The following is a 15,281-nucleotide window of genomic DNA, read 5'->3' on the forward strand; positions in this document are numbered from 1 at the left end:
CGACTGAAGGATTTTTCACATGGTTTTAAGTGCACAAGAGTCAATTTTGTGTAATAAAAGACCTTTAAAACTCAATTTTGATACTAAAGAATAGATTCAGTACTCAATACAGACTACGATACCACAATGATAATAAAAACACTTTATTTAGGCCAAGGAATGCGATTTTTGTTAAATAATAGTGCTTTCTTTTATATTATAGTCATCCAGGTAGGTTATATAGTGGCCCATGGGCATACACTCGTCTATGAGTTCTTATACGGTACTAATGAAGCTCATGTTCTTTCCAAAGCTATTCAGGAGAGGTTAATTTCTGTAGTGTGAATGTGACTTTTTTAGCATCAAAACTTGCTCAAGTATCTAAGTTTGATATTAGTTTTTGTCAGCAAAATGCGTCAACAAAAAACAACAGGTGTGCCAGCAGAAACCTGGTATTGAACACAAAGAAGACCAAGGAGATAATTGTGGATTACCGCAAAGGAAAATACAATCAACCTCCACTCTCTATTGGTAACAAGGTGGTAGAGAGGGTGACACTTTTTAGATACTTGGGAGTGACTGTGACTGGCCCAGCAACGGCTCTACTACCTGAGGCAAATGAGAAGATCTGAAAACAGATGATGGTGTTTTGACATGTGGATTCCTACTGTGGTTCTCCAGCTGCACTAAGGCTGATCAGCAGGCACTCCAGCGGTTGGTAAAACAGCACGGAAAATCATTGGCCTGCGTGACCAACACCATCCTGCCCATCACCTGTTCCACCTGTTGCCCTCAAGTAGAAGGTACAGGTCCATACACACCAGAACATGTAGACTGGCCCAAAATACACAATCTGACTGGATGCACCTTGTCCTTGATGTCCCACTTCTTTTGATTTATTTTGTTTTGTTTATATGCCCTTTTGTTTACTGTTTACCATATTTTATTCCTGCACTGATATTATTACTAATGTTAATGTTTACATAGTGGGTCTTATAGGGTGGGTGCTTTACACTATTATGCACTTTTAATATACTATGCAGTTGTGGTGATGCTCTGATGTAATTTCATTGTGATTTTATATGACAATGACAATAAAGAAACTGAACTGAAATCGAACTGTATCAATTAGTATCAGATTTTCAAAACCTTCGACAACACTAATACAATCTATCATATGACACACACTCAAAAGATACCTCAATGACAGTTTTTATTATTTACATTAAGTTACATTTAATATAACATTTAAAAAAAATCAGTAAACATATTTTTTCGACAAAAAATACTAAAACCTTGACCTTTTATTCTTTTGCTCCTGCTACTGTTCGTGTAGCTGTAGTCTGTGCAGGTCTAAATCCAGCTCTGAGTTCTCCACACTCTCACCCTGTAGGTTTGAGAAAGAAATACAACTGATACTTTGAACTATAATGACTCAAATGGCAGTAGTCTTGGAGTACTAACCTGTAGTAGTAATGAGTACTGTGCCAGGGTGTAGTACAGGAACTGGTACTGCTCTTGCGTTTGGATCATCCCTCCTCTGACCAGCAGGGGGCGGAAAACACAGTGATTTTTAAAGGGCCCATATTATCCTATTATGTTCTGATCTATGCTATAATGTTGTTTCCTCATCAAAAACAGACCTGAGGTTGTGTTTTATTCCATTAACGCACAAACCCTGCATATTTAGGCTTCTCTCAAACTGAAAACACTCTCTTCAGGTATGTTTTTGAGGAGGTAACAATAGTATAACATGTCTAAAGCTTACAGATTTAAGTCAATTTTGAGTAATACAGGACCTTTAAAATAGTTTTTTAGGTGTAGTTATAGCAGTAGTAGTAATCATAGAGGTAGTAATAGTAGTAGTGATAGTGGCAGTAGTAGTAGCAGTAGTAGTAGTAGTATATGAATCTGTAGATGAATATTAAATGAATAGTAGTAGTACCTGTCCAGTCTCAGTTGACAGACCGTCTCTAGAACATCGACTGCCCCAGAGTCTCTGAGCTGTTTACAACAAACACTGGAGGCAATGAAGCAGCCGCTGCGACCTATCCCTGCACTGAAGAACAGCACCTAATAATGACTGTTCTACATAATATACTACTTCTACAAACATATTACTCAAAATTCAAGTCATTTCAGTTTACAACGGTCTAACCTGCAGTGGACAATGATGGGTCCACTCCTGTTCTCCTCATCTGTGACTGGCTGAGGGCAGAAGTCCTCGACCTCTTGGACCAGTCGCAGCAGAGCAGAGGTGTGTTCTGGGACATGGTGATCGAGCCATGACGAGAACCAGAAATGTCTGACGCTTCGGGATTCTGAGTTTAACTGAGAAACAAACAATTCTGCACTGAAAATAAGTTAAAATAGCTTTAAATCTGCGATCAAGCTATTTTGCATAAAATAAAATGTATTAACTGTTTAAAATTACTCAAATTCAATCTAATATTCTGAATTCTACAGAGCCGCTCAAGTCCCCTAAAAAATCTTGTTCACACAAGATAATTTGCTTTATAACCAAAGCAACAAGGCAAACTTATACTGTATTACTAATTTAATAATGTTATTAGAAAACACACTGATTTGTAGGCCATGTTTTCACAAATGTAATATGATCCACAAATGAACCAAAAAGTACTGACTCAACCTTCACTATCACAAATCGCCACAAGAGGGCGTACAGACCCAACATAATGACCCAAGAAGGGCTTTTACTGATATCGATACTGCTCTAACCATATACACTATACAACTTTTTTAGTGAGGGTACACCACCTGCTCTTTTCTGTGGAGAAGGTATTGATCATTCATTAAATTCAATTCTGTTTTTACTGATCAAAATTACATTGTCATTTCCTGTCAGATTTTATCAGTTTGCCTTGTTGCTATGCTGTTGCTATGCAAACAAGTTTAGGGACTTTAAGGGCTCCGTAGCTTTCAAGTCCTTCATATCAGACATTTTTGTGATGTGGGGGGAAAAGTCAGAGAAACTGTCTAGGCAGAGGGAGGTGTCTGGGGGAGAGGAGGTGTTTGGGGAGTGGGAGGTGGTGGAGTATTCTCACCTGTACACTGATGTCGGTAATGGTGAAGCCGTGTCTCTCGCTCCTGTCTGTGACCTGGAGTTGAAATCGTCCAAAAGATCCACAGCTCCGTTCAGAGTCGGACTGTGGCCAGTACAGTTCACACTTCTGAGAGAGACAGACAGAGTCGATTTTGTGTAACACGTTTAACAGTGGATAACTGTAATTATAAAGAAATCTGTTGACGTCTGTATTCACCAAACACTAGAAACTGTGTCACTGTTTAATACATTACAACTCCATTACTACAAAGTCTAAAGTAATGTATGTATTTCATTTATTTGTATCACATAGAGGAAGTGTCTGGGGAAAGAGGTTGCACCTGTTGCTCCTCCTTCAGTCTAGTGAGCATGACAATGGCAGGCGCTTTCTCCTGCCACACCATGTCCCAGAAGTCCCCCACTGTGTGCACCATGGGGCCCTGGGTAGCGATGTATGCTTTAGGTGCTCCTTTATACCCCTGCAAAATGAAAATAAAAACACTATTAGTCCATATTACACTATTTTCTGAGCCATGTTATAATTTCCTCGTTGCTGTCAGTATAGTCACATTTTCTTTGTGGTTTGTGGTTCATTTTTAAGCAGCTTTTCTGTATTTTACCTAAACAAATGACAATGTATTACTCTCTTTATTGTTGACAGGTATTGGTCAAAAATAGGGACATCTGGGACATTTCTTGTATAAAACTTGGACAAATCACTGGTTTTGTATAAATCTGCTGGGACAGGGGACACACGGCTAGAAACTGGGACTGTCCCCGGTAAATACATTTGCTGTGGTGTAGTTCTGACTGATATGTACAGTACACAGCATAGTTAGAATTTGAAGTAGAATAAAAAATTACAGTACTAACCCAGGGAAGGAGTGATTTTATGCAGTGGCTAGCTCGCTCATTGTGTCTCAAAACTAACTGTCACTATTATTACAATTATACAACATAAAATAAACAGTGTATTAAAATTCTAATTGATTCAAATAGTAGCCTTCCTAATTATTTTTACATGCAGATTACTTCAGTTTGTGACGCTGTTGTGACATTTATTATTTTAGGATTAGCAAATTTGCATTAGAAAATTTGCATTAGCAAATTAGCTTTAGCGTTAGCATTGAGACACAAAGATCTCTCTTCTAAATACAAAAGTTATTTATTGTAGTTCTCAGTGACAACTGCCCACAGCTTCTTGTACACTGCCTCATCTTTAAATATTTATTCATTTTAGCACGACGCAGCAAAAACCCCAAAGAGATAAAATTGGAGAGGAAGTAGTGACGCTCACAGTGAGGTTTCCATTGTTATTGTGACAGAGTCCATTGCAGCAGCAGTAGTAAGAACAGGAGGAGGAGGTTGTAGTACTGGTGTAGTAGAAGCAGTACTGACCCGAATGTAGTTGGCATTGATGTACCGGTCTGGACCTTCCTCTGGACTCTTCAGAACCACTCGAGTCTCTGGGTCTGACCACGAGCAGAACAGGGTTTTTTCAACCAAGTCTAATAAATACTACTACTACTACTACTGTGTTATGTATACAGCAGTATATTGTTATGTACTATTTCAATAGCACTGGCAGTAGTTGTAGTAATGGTAGTAGTACTATAGCAGCTGCGTTAAAAGTAATAGCACTGGTAGTAGTAGCAGTACTAGTATTAGTAGTAGTAGTAGTACTTGTAGCACTAGTAGTAGTAGTAGTAGTAGTAGTAACAGTAGTAATAATAGTAGTAGCAGCAGTAGCAGTAGCAACAGCAACAGTAATAGTAATAGTATCAATAGTAGTAATAGTAGTAGTAGTAGTAGTAGTAGTAGTAGTAGTAGTAGCAATAGTAGTAGTAATAGTAGTAGTAGCAGCAGCAGCAGTAGCAGTAACAACAGTAGTAGTAGTAGTAGTAGTAGTAAGTAGTAATAGTAATAGTAGTAGTAGTAGCAGCAGTAGAAGTAGCAATAATGATAGTAACAGTACCAACAGTAGTAGTAGTAGTAGTAGTAGTAGTAGTAGTAATAGTAATAGTAATAGTAGTAGTAGTAGCAGCAGTAGAAGTAGCAATAATGATAGTAACAGTACCAACAGTAGTAGTAGTAGTAGTAGTTGTTATAGTAGTAGTAATAATAGTAGTAGAAGTAGGAGCAGCAGTAGCAATAGTAGTAGTAGTAGTAGTAGTAGTAGTAAGTGTGTTATAGCAGTTGTGTTAACCATAATACTCACTAGGTAGGATGGTCTTATATCGATCTTTGATCATGTGACCAGGTACATTTAACTCCACTGAACTGACAAAGTTTGGAGGAATTTTCTGATGAAGATAAATATGATTATTATTAGACTTTATACTTTTATACAGAATTTAATGTCAGCATTAGAAACCACTTATAACCTGGTACTCCAGTGTCAGAGCTGATGTGTCCTTTGCTGCTTCCTGTAGCTCGGCCGGGGACAGTCTGCGTGTGGAGGTGTGTAGCAGATGAAGCCACACCTCTTTGGGCGTGGACACAGAGCACAGAGGCTCCTCCTCCAGGCTGGACACATCCAATAGGAGCGCGAGATTAGAGCCTCGTCTGCAACAGAGAACCAATCAGAGAAGCAGGTTAGAGATGGTCCCAAAAAAATGTGCTTTGTTCCTTTCTATATTTATTTCATTTATTTATTTTGTTTCATTTACACATGTAATAACCCTTTATTTAGTTAGTCTGTTTGCATCTTCAGAGCTCAAAATACTCTGTTCCACCTTGTGATGTCATTAAGCTGTATTTTTCAAGTCACCAGCTCCTGAAATTATCCAAATGATTGTCTTGAAATGGTGGAGCTGTGGTAGCCAGGCTGGTGCCACCTAGTGCCTCCGCTCAATTTCATTTCTCTCCAGTGACTAGGTCAGGAATCGGAATACACTAGACGGTTTGCAAGAACCTCGGAATTTGAAAGCCGTGCATCCATCAGTGAAGAGCTGTGAAGCCATGACGTCAAACTCAAGCGCCTGTCTGGGTCCCTTTTGTGTTACAGCACAACAGTAAACAAAGCAGTCGAGATGGATGTAGACGAAGACAGACATTCTGTGTTGGCAACGATTCCCGAGATCAAGGATTTAAAGCCGGAACAAAGAGAACGTTTGGTGAATTTTATCAAGGGGAAAGAAGTTATTGCCCTTCGTCCTACGGGATTTGGTGCATTACATACGTCATGACCAAACAGCAGCGAATGGTTAAATAAAAAAAGTACCCGTCTACTGTCGAGCGAACGAATCCTAATGCTGTGAGGTCAGACGGTTTCCACGAAGTGAAACTGGCTGATGAATCTAGAGCATCTAGAGCAGTGGAGCACTTTCTGTATTACCACATGACATCACAAGATGGAAGAGAGTGCTTTCAGTGAGAGAAGAGCTCAGCCTAAATCTGCAGGGTTTGTGTGTTAAACGTGTGAATGAAACAAAACACAACTCCAGGTCTGTTTGTGACAAGGAAACAACATTATAACATAGATCAGAAAACAGTGTGATATTAGCTCTTTAACAAAACAAGTTACTCTTCATCAGTGACCCCATCTCCCTGAAGCTTGTACTGTGTGAAAATGGCGGGCGTTGTGAGAGACAGATTTCCAGAGTCTAGAATCGTCTGCTGCTGCTGAGGTAGCCAAGGCTCTCTTAAAATTCAAGTCTCATGAAAAAGTGTTATCTGTTAAATCCTGACTGATATCTGTGTGTTTTTTCTACAGATTGACATCAGTCTGGACCGCACGTCTTCCGCTGTGTCTCCTGGATGTTTATATCAGTGAGACAGTGATGGGAAAAATACTTTAGTTACTGAATACCTGCATTAAATGTATTTTGTAACATATTCCTACTTGTTCCAATCAGATAACTTTATTCAGAATACTTAGAATACTTTTAATCTTTATGTTGCATTTAAATTGTAAAGTAAAGAGGCAACATAGAATTAAAAACAGCTTTATGTTTGTTTCACTGTTTGTTTGACTCTTGCACCCACCACAAGAGCAGTGTTTTTTGTTTGATTATGTGCAGTTTGAACCCAAAATTGTATGATTCTTTTGATTTTAGAAAAGTATTCTGAATCCCACCAAATGAAAAAGTAACTGTACCAGAATATAGTTACTCAAAATTAGTATTCTGAATATGTATTATCTGTACATGTATTCAGTTACTTCCCAACACTGGTGACATGTGAAATGAGAGCTCACTGGTCACATATAAAGTATTTACAAACAAAATTACATTTCTATCACCTCAGATTAACAGAGTTTGGTGTTACGCTCATTGATTCTGCGGAAATCTGCAATGTTTTTCAGTCCCTTATGATATTATTTCCTATCTTTTTTCCTCATAAGCAGTTTTGATATGGCAGACAATGTGTATCCTGTGCTCTGGATCCCATGCAACAAAAGACACACATCACAGTTTGTTCAAGAAAAAAGAGATGGGCAAACACACAGGAAAAAACTGAAGAGTTACTGAGTTGGTTCCACTTAAAAGTCATATATTACACAAAGCTTTAAGCCATGTCAGAACGTTGTTAACTCCTCAAAAACATAACTACAGTTGTGGTTTGTTTCATTCACATTAACATATGATTGCAATTAAACATCCAGAGTGCTTAAAGTATAACAACTCACCAGCAGTATGAGCAATCTTTTAATTTTAGTTTTAGTTTTAGTCTCAAAGCTTAAAATGCTCTGTTCCATCTTGTGATCTCATGAAGCAGTAGTTTTCAAGTTAACGTCACCTTTTACTGAAGGTGTATGAAGTTTAAAAACACAGTGGAGCACTTCCTGTATTGCCAAAGGACGGGATATAGTGTTTTCTGTTTGAGAGAAGAACTCAGTCAACATTATGAAGGATTTTTGTGCAGTGTGAATGAAGCAAAACACAACTCCAGGTATGTCGGTGATGAGGAAACATTATAACATCTGAAAACAGTGTAATATGGACCCTTTAAAAAGATGGGATGTAGATACTCAGGTTTAGAGTAAAATAAACTACAAGTTAAATCTACACTACCAGTCCAAAGTTTTAGAACACCACACTTTTTCCAGTTTTTTACTGTTTACTCTTGACCAAAACATAATCTAAACTTTTGATTCATGAAAGTGTCCACCTTTGGCAGATATAACAGCTGAACACACTCGTGGCTCATTCTTTTTACAATAGAAATCAAATATTCTTCAGAAAGTTCTTCCCAAATCTGTTGCAGAAGTTCCCATAAATGTGTGGCACTTGTAGTTTGTTTGTCTTTTACTTTTCTGTTCAGTTCATCCCAAACTAGCTTGACGGAGTTTAAGTCTGGAGACTGTGCTGGACACTCCATGTTTTCAAGATCACCATGTTGTTCTTTTTTCCTGAGGTAATTTTGGCAGAGCTTGGACTTGTGTTTTGTATCTTTTATCTTTTTTTTTATAACCTCTGTCTGTTCAGTTCTTATCTTTGTACCATTTCAAGCTCTTCATTGGACTTGCACTACTTGAATTGCAATAAATAACTGGAAAAATTAGGCTGCTCTAAAACTTTTGACTGGTAGTTTACATCAGACTCACCTTTCCTGAAGTCTTATGGAGCATTTCCGAGGGGGCGTGGTCACAGGTGGGGGTGTGGTCAGAGGAGGGGGTGTGGTCACCGAAGGGGACAGAGTCAAAGGACCAGGGGGCGGAGTCTGTACCTCTGGAGAAAGTGGACCGGAAGAGCTCATTCTGAAGAAATTACGCTGTTGGCGGTACTTTAAGATGACATATCTCACTCTGAAATAACATAAATATTACATTACATAAGTTATAATTCAGTGAATCCAGTTTCAGTTTAAAATAATGAGTCTTAAATCTTGAAAAATGTGAATTGTCTCGTGAATTATAATATATTTTCTTGCAATAGATGTTCCAGTACTTCAGTCGCAACAGGAGCAATACAGAATGTCAAAAATGATCAAACTTTTTAATCAATTAGTCAAATATTTATTACACAGATAATATACAATCACTTTTAGCGCCAGGTCGAAGATTTTCAGAATAAAATGAAATGCAAAAAAAAAAAAACTCAAAACATGTATCGTCTGTTATTGAACTCACCAGACTCCAGGACTTCTCTCATATAAACCTTCAGCCTTATGTCTCACTCATCTAAAGATCCCACAACAGGAAGTGACACCACAGCCACAGGAAGTGACACAAGAGCAACAGGAAGCGCCATACGCCCACGCCATGAAAACTGTCACTACATCACATCAGTATCTGTCAGTCCAGTGTGCAAAAGCAGTAATAGTATTAATAAAAGATGCATTTAAGATCACGCAAATGGACTCAAAGTGCATTTTCCTTTCCCTTGCATTCTTAGTCACTGTGCTACAGCTGTCCTGGGGCAGACTGACAGAGATGTGGCTGCTGTTCTGTGCCTCTGCGACCATCAGGAATCATAGCTACAATTAAACTTGCAGAGAGCTTAAAGTACAACAACTCCCCCGCAGTATGCAATGTCAATAGAAAGAACTGACTCACAATATAGTAGTTTTCAGCTGAATCTGTTCCTACATCAGACATCTCCAACCTGAATTTCTGAATTATATGTATTGAACTGGATAGAATTTGATTAATTATCTTTGTACATATATCATTTTAAACTAACCTTGTGCTCTGATAACTAAATAATGGATCTATGTTTTCTTTTGTATGTTATTTTAATAGATCCATGGTTTTATAAGAATCAACTGTACCTCATCTGAGTCTTGTTTTAAGCTCAATTTCTTAGGACCACTTAAATGAGGATCTCTCTGGTGTTTTAGTTTTGTAGAGGCAGCTCACCAGAGGAAAAAGTTTGGAGATCTCGGCCCTATAGTGACCACCTGCCCTTTCCCACTTATTTAGGTCACTGTAGTTTTCTTGCGCAAAAGCAACGGTGGTGCTCAATTACATTAACTTGAGTAACTTTTTAAGGAAATTGTACTTTTCCACTAGTGTATTTCCTATTGAGTAATACTTTTATTGAAGTAACAGTACTGGATGCTCTTCCTGTTGTGAGTAAGTCCACAAGTGATAAAAGTTTTATGCTGACATTATCAAATTATTTAAACTTTTGTGTTTCTTGCAGCGCTCCATCAGATATCAATATTATTATTTTTATTTTTCTCTTATTTGTGTCTATCCTTTGACACCAGATTTTGTGCATTATTTAATGTTTTGTCCTTCAAATCAGATAAGAATTAGTGAGAAAAGTACAAAACATAATAACATACATTTCCCTTTCATAAAACTAACACTTTTTTCTAACGGTGTGACACTGTGTTTGGGAGATAAAACTGCAAAACATGACAAGCTCAGAGGTGCAGAGTCACCGTGAAACCAACGTGTCCCACCACAATACAAGACTTATGTTACTTTTACAACTATTTGAGGTAGTCACAAAATATTTTCAAATATTTAATAAAAAAATAATAATAAAAGCCACAGATGTTGACCTACTGCTCATTCATATTTGTGACAAGATCCATCTACAAGTAATAAAATACAGTACATGCAAAGTAGAATTTTTAAATATCTGTACTTCACATGAATTGAACTGTAAAGTGGATACTTTTTACTGTATTACATTTGAGAGCAGGTGTGTGTACTTCCTACTCCACTACATTTTTAACTGGAATGAAAAGTAAAGGTACTTAACATATAATTTTAAGGGTTATTAAGGATTTTTTTTACCATGTTTATAGTAACATCCTGAATGAAGTGATTGTAAGAAGTTATACATATGTTCTAACACCGTGAAACATTCCAGACAAAACCATAACATCTCCACAGAGAAAAACATTTGGTGAACCCTCAGCCAGAAAAGTTACACAATGCACATTTTGACCACATTTTTAAACACTTTGACTTAAGAAGATTTTTTTTTAAAGTGATACTTTTGCTTTTACTTTTACTAGCAACAAAACTTTCTTCATTCACCGCTGCGTCTCCCCACCATTACCTTCACACACACCACAAAACAACAGAGCTACTGACTGAGTAGAGACAGTATTATTGGAGGAGGTATTCGACTCACCGTGGTCTGTCCTGTTTTCACTCAGAGCTTCAGTTCAGAAAAAACAGACTTCGGAGCCACGTTTAGTTGAAGCTGCAGTTCAGGGAAACACTGGCAGAAAGAGAGTGGCAAGATTAAACATGTGAGAATATTCAGGTTTGAACGGATTCAGACCAAACCTCCTCAGGGAGAAATGAAACAAAAATACAAACAGCAGTTCAAACACGCACTGCAAAAAATGAAAAGGAACTGGCATGACTTGTGACAAAGAATTTTGATTTCACTTTTCAACTTAACTTTTGCTCATAAAGTCAGTGAAAGGTCCTATATTATGAAAAATTAACTCTTGTGAGCTTCAAGTCATGTTAGACTGCTGTTACCTCATCAAAAACATACCTGGAGTTGTGTTTTGTTTCATTCGTTTTGCTTGAGTAATCCTTTATTATTAGTCTGTCTGCATCTCAAAAGCTCAAAATGCTCTGTTCCACCTTGTGATGTCATGTAGTGGTAATTTAACAGCTCCTTTTACCTTAAATTCAGTAGAGACTGGCAATTCCTTGGCTGAAATTATCCAAATGATTCTAGTGAAAGTGTGGAACAGAAGAGCACTTCCTGTATTACCACATGACATCACAAGTTGGAACAGACTGAGAGAAAACAATTAATATTATAACATAAATAAATAAATAAAAATAGATCAGAAAACACTGCAATTTAGAACCTTTAAGTAAATGTTCACTTTTAAAATAAAACTGTTCTACCTTCAGGGCACACAAAGCAGTTTAGATCAAGGAACCACTCACTCACAGTCACAATAATACACTAGGGATGAGGTGGATTAAGTGTCTTGCCCAAGGACACAACAGCAGTATTCATCTGTGAGAGCTGTAACCGTACCACAAACCTGTGTTGAGAGCAGGACTCGAACCGCCAACCTTCCCACCAGAAGACAAGCACTCTACAACTATGGCTGAATATTTTATAGTTAAAGGTGCACCGTGCTAGTCAGGCTGGGGCCACCTTGTGCCTCCGCTCAATTTCATTTCTCTCCAGCAACTAGGTCAGGAATGGGAATACACTAGACGGTTTGCAAAAACCCCAGAAGTGCAAGTTTAGGTACCAACCAATCAGCAAAGAGCCATATATTCTGTGTTGACAACGATTCCCAAGATCGAGGATTTAAAGCTGGAACAAAGAGAATGTTTTGGTGACTTTTATCAAGGGGAAAGATGTTATTATCCTTCTTTCCACGGGATTTGGGAAAAGCTTAATATACCAGTTAACCCCGTTAGCGGCGCATTACATACGTCACGACCAAATAGCAGCGATTGGTTAAATTAAAAAAAGTACCCGCCTACCGTCGAGTGAACTAATCTTAATGCTACGAGGTCAGACGGTTTCCACAAAATGAAATCGGCTGATGAATCAGGCTATCAGATTATTTTATCGTTAAAGGTGCACTATGTAACTTTTCTAGTAAAGGGTTTGACTCTATGTAGATGTCATAGTTTGTTGTTTTTCCTGGAATGTTTCACAGTATGGCATTTAATTTAACTATCTCCATGGAGACAAGCAGACCACATCACTGGGCAAAGTTACAGGTCAGATCTGTGGAGAAGTTGGCCCACTCACTGTAAGAATTCATGTCTTTGCAGAAGTTTTGAGGAATAAAAACACAAATAAAAATGAATACATACAAGATATATTTTTAAACACTAATGCTGTACTGTGGAACATCCCAGGCAAAGCAATAACATCACCATGAGACAAGCAGATGACGGACGCTCCACCAGAAAGGTTACACAGTGCACCTTTAATGAAGAAATAACAGAACTCAAAATCCTATAAAGATTTTTTTTTTTTTTTCAGTTTATGCAACTGAGGTATTGATGCTTATCAGAAAGTGAATGTGGATCCAAGTACCAGAACTAAGTAAATATAAGTCATAATGAAGTCCACATGCCTTAAATGTGATTTGCAAGTATTAACTTGTCTAAAGTAAATATTGATACTGACTCACAAAGTATTAAGCCACAAAAGAACTGAGTAGGGAAGAAAATGATGTTTAAAAAATCCAGTAAATCTTGTCTTAAAGGGCCCGTATTAATTTTATGAGCTATGTTATAATGTTTTTTCCTCATCACAAACATAACCAGAGTTGTGTTTTGTTTCATTCATGTTTAACCCACAAATCCTGCATATTTAAGATGAGTTCTTCACTCAAACAGGAAATTATCCACCTTGTTCCACCTTGTGATGCCATGTGGCAATACAGGAAGTGCTCCACTGTGTTTTTAAGTAACTCTTAATTTATATCGTGTTTTTCACAGACATATGTCACAAAGACACTTTACAAATCATTACTCATTTACTCCATACGCAGTGGTGGTAAACTACTAGCCACAGCTGCCCTGGGGCAGACTGACTGAAGTGTGGCTGCCAATCAGCGCCATCAGTCCCTCTGACCACCACCAACACTCACACACACTCCACTTTCATACTTGGAAATGTGGGTGAAGTGTCTTGCCTAAGGACACAACTACAGTTTTTTGTGACTAGCGCCCCCCTTTGGCACCTGGAATTCCCAGTGGTTTCCCATCCAAGTACTAACCAGGCCCAGCCTTGCTGAGCTTCTGAGATCTGACAGGATCAGGCTTTGACAAGTCGGTGTGGCCACAGCTCTTAAACTTTACACACTTCCTCTAGAATCATTTGGATGATTTCAGACCCTTGAATTGCCGCTCTCTACTGAACTAAAGGCAAAAGTAAAAGAAGCTGTTCACTTGAAAACTAACACATCTTGACATCACAAGCTGGAACAGAGCATTTTCAGCTTTAGAGATGCAGACAGACTAATAATAAAGTGTTACTCAAACATGTGAATAAAACAAAACACAACTCCAGGTCTGTTTTTGGGGAGGTAACAACATTATAACATGAGTAAAAGCTCACAAGAGTCAATTTGTGTAATAGAGGAAATTAAAATTGCATATTAGACTTCTCATTTCACTAAAACATAGTCTACATCATTGTATTTAAGATTTACTAGAAACTGGGTCTAATTCTTTTCTAGTTTTAGCATTTCTGTGAATTTGTACTAATTTTACTCACTGTCCTTCCTGGTTGGACATGGGCAGCAGAAACTCTTATTCATAACTCTTACTTAGCATCCATAATGTTAATAAGGGCCAAAGCCTATTTAAATTGCACAATAGATACAATTAGATTAATAATAATAAACAATAACACCTTTTTTGTTACTTGAATGTTAAAAGTGTCAGAAAAATGCTTTCCTTGTGCACAAATTGTCTCTGCATTTTCAACAGAATAAGAATAAGAGGTATTCTGTTTTAGAACTCAGCACAACTTCCTGTGTTTTTGTCATTTTCTTTTCAACTTTTTTTTCCCCCCACAAACTGCCACTTAACTGATGTGAAACTATGATTAATATTTACCACAGGTCAGTGATGGAAGTTTCAGTTTTGCAACAGATACCTGAGCAAAAAAAATAATAAAAAAATTCAAGTAAAAGTATCACATTAAGTAGAGTTTGAGCTCTAATAAAGCTTCAAATATAGTGATTTTGATAAAGATTTGTGCTGAATTTTGTCAAACAGAAACAAATGAATACATTTTTTTTTGTTTTTATTTGTATATTTTTGTTTGCTCAAACTACAAACGTGTTAAAAATAAACCTTCAGCAGGTCTCAAACTATAATAAAAATACTTTTACTTTTGAGTCCAGTTCAAATATGCAGTGGAGTAGAAAGTACAGATATCTGCTCTCAAATGTAGTGAAGTAAAATTAAACAGTATCCACTTTAAATGTACTTAAGTAAAGTACAGATACTTAAAAATGTTACTTAAGTACAGTAATGTACTACTTACTACCACAGCTACAACCCCAATGAGCCAAGTATTAACCAGAATTAGACAAACATGAAAACATACACATAAACTATTACATAATTGAGAGGATAACAGCAAAAATATTTATGAATCATAGAAATAAACGCAGTCTTTTACCTGTCCCTTTCTTCAGCGATCCATACTTCCTTCCTCAGAGCTGTGTTTCCTTTCCTCTGTGTCTCCTTCCCTACCTCCTTGTGTCCTTGCTTCCTCCCACTCATTTGTTTATTTGATTCAGACCCCGAGGAGACACAAAACCTGCTCATTGGAGAATGGAAATTTACTGTAACCTCAAAAAAAAAAAAAAAAAAAAA

General features: G+C 37.4%; 1 protein-coding gene across 6 annotated transcripts; it reads right to left on the minus strand.

The window, feature by feature from the left end:
• Positions 1–1,175: 1,175 nt before the first annotated feature.
• On the minus strand, positions 1,176–15,129 carry LOC110158000 (protein tyrosine phosphatase non-receptor type 7). Of its 6 annotated transcripts, none has more exons than XM_055166323.1 (12): positions 15,085–15,129; positions 11,080–11,169; positions 8,592–8,792; positions 5,428–5,608; positions 5,262–5,346; positions 4,442–4,515; positions 3,385–3,522; positions 3,045–3,170; positions 2,138–2,310; positions 1,925–2,038; positions 1,444–1,519; positions 1,176–1,366 (listed from the first exon to the last, which is right to left on the minus strand). In XM_055166323.1, exons 3-12 carry the CDS (start codon positions 8,741–8,743, stop codon positions 1,301–1,303), a joined length of 1,185 nt encoding a protein of 394 aa, XP_055022298.1. In that variant the 5' UTR covers positions 8,744–8,792; positions 11,080–11,169; positions 15,085–15,129; the 3' UTR covers positions 1,176–1,300. The 6 variants fall into 6 exon arrangements, with proteins under 6 accessions (XP_055022298.1, XP_020778077.1, XP_020778076.1 ...); XM_020922418.2 differs by lacking the exon at positions 15,085–15,129 and adding an exon at positions 11,588–11,650; XM_020922417.2 differs by lacking the exon at positions 15,085–15,129 and adding an exon at positions 11,455–11,595.
• Between the last annotated feature and the right edge of the window lie 152 nt (positions 15,130–15,281).

The sequence above is a fragment of the Boleophthalmus pectinirostris genome, unplaced genomic scaffold (genome assembly GCF_026225935.1).
Source record: "Boleophthalmus pectinirostris isolate CB_2022bp ecotype Guang Dong unplaced genomic scaffold, ASM2622593v1 HiC_scaffold_8, whole genome shotgun sequence".
NCBI classification, from domain to species: domain Eukaryota; kingdom Metazoa; phylum Chordata; class Actinopteri; order Gobiiformes; family Gobiidae; genus Boleophthalmus; species Boleophthalmus pectinirostris.

Coding starts and splice junctions, on each gene's coding strand:
- LOC110158000 (XM_055166323.1), bottom strand. CDS start 8,743: ATGAGCTCTTCCGGTCCACTTTCTCCAGAGGTACAGACTCCGCCCCCT. Junction 5,609..8,591: donor TCCATAAGACTTCAGGAAAG/GTGAGTCTGATG, acceptor TCTCTGTTGCAG/ACGAGGCTCTAATCTCGCGC. Junction 4,516..5,261: donor ATATAAGACCATCCTACCTA/GTGAGTATTATG, acceptor GCTCGTGGTCAG/ACCCAGAGACTCGAGTGGTT.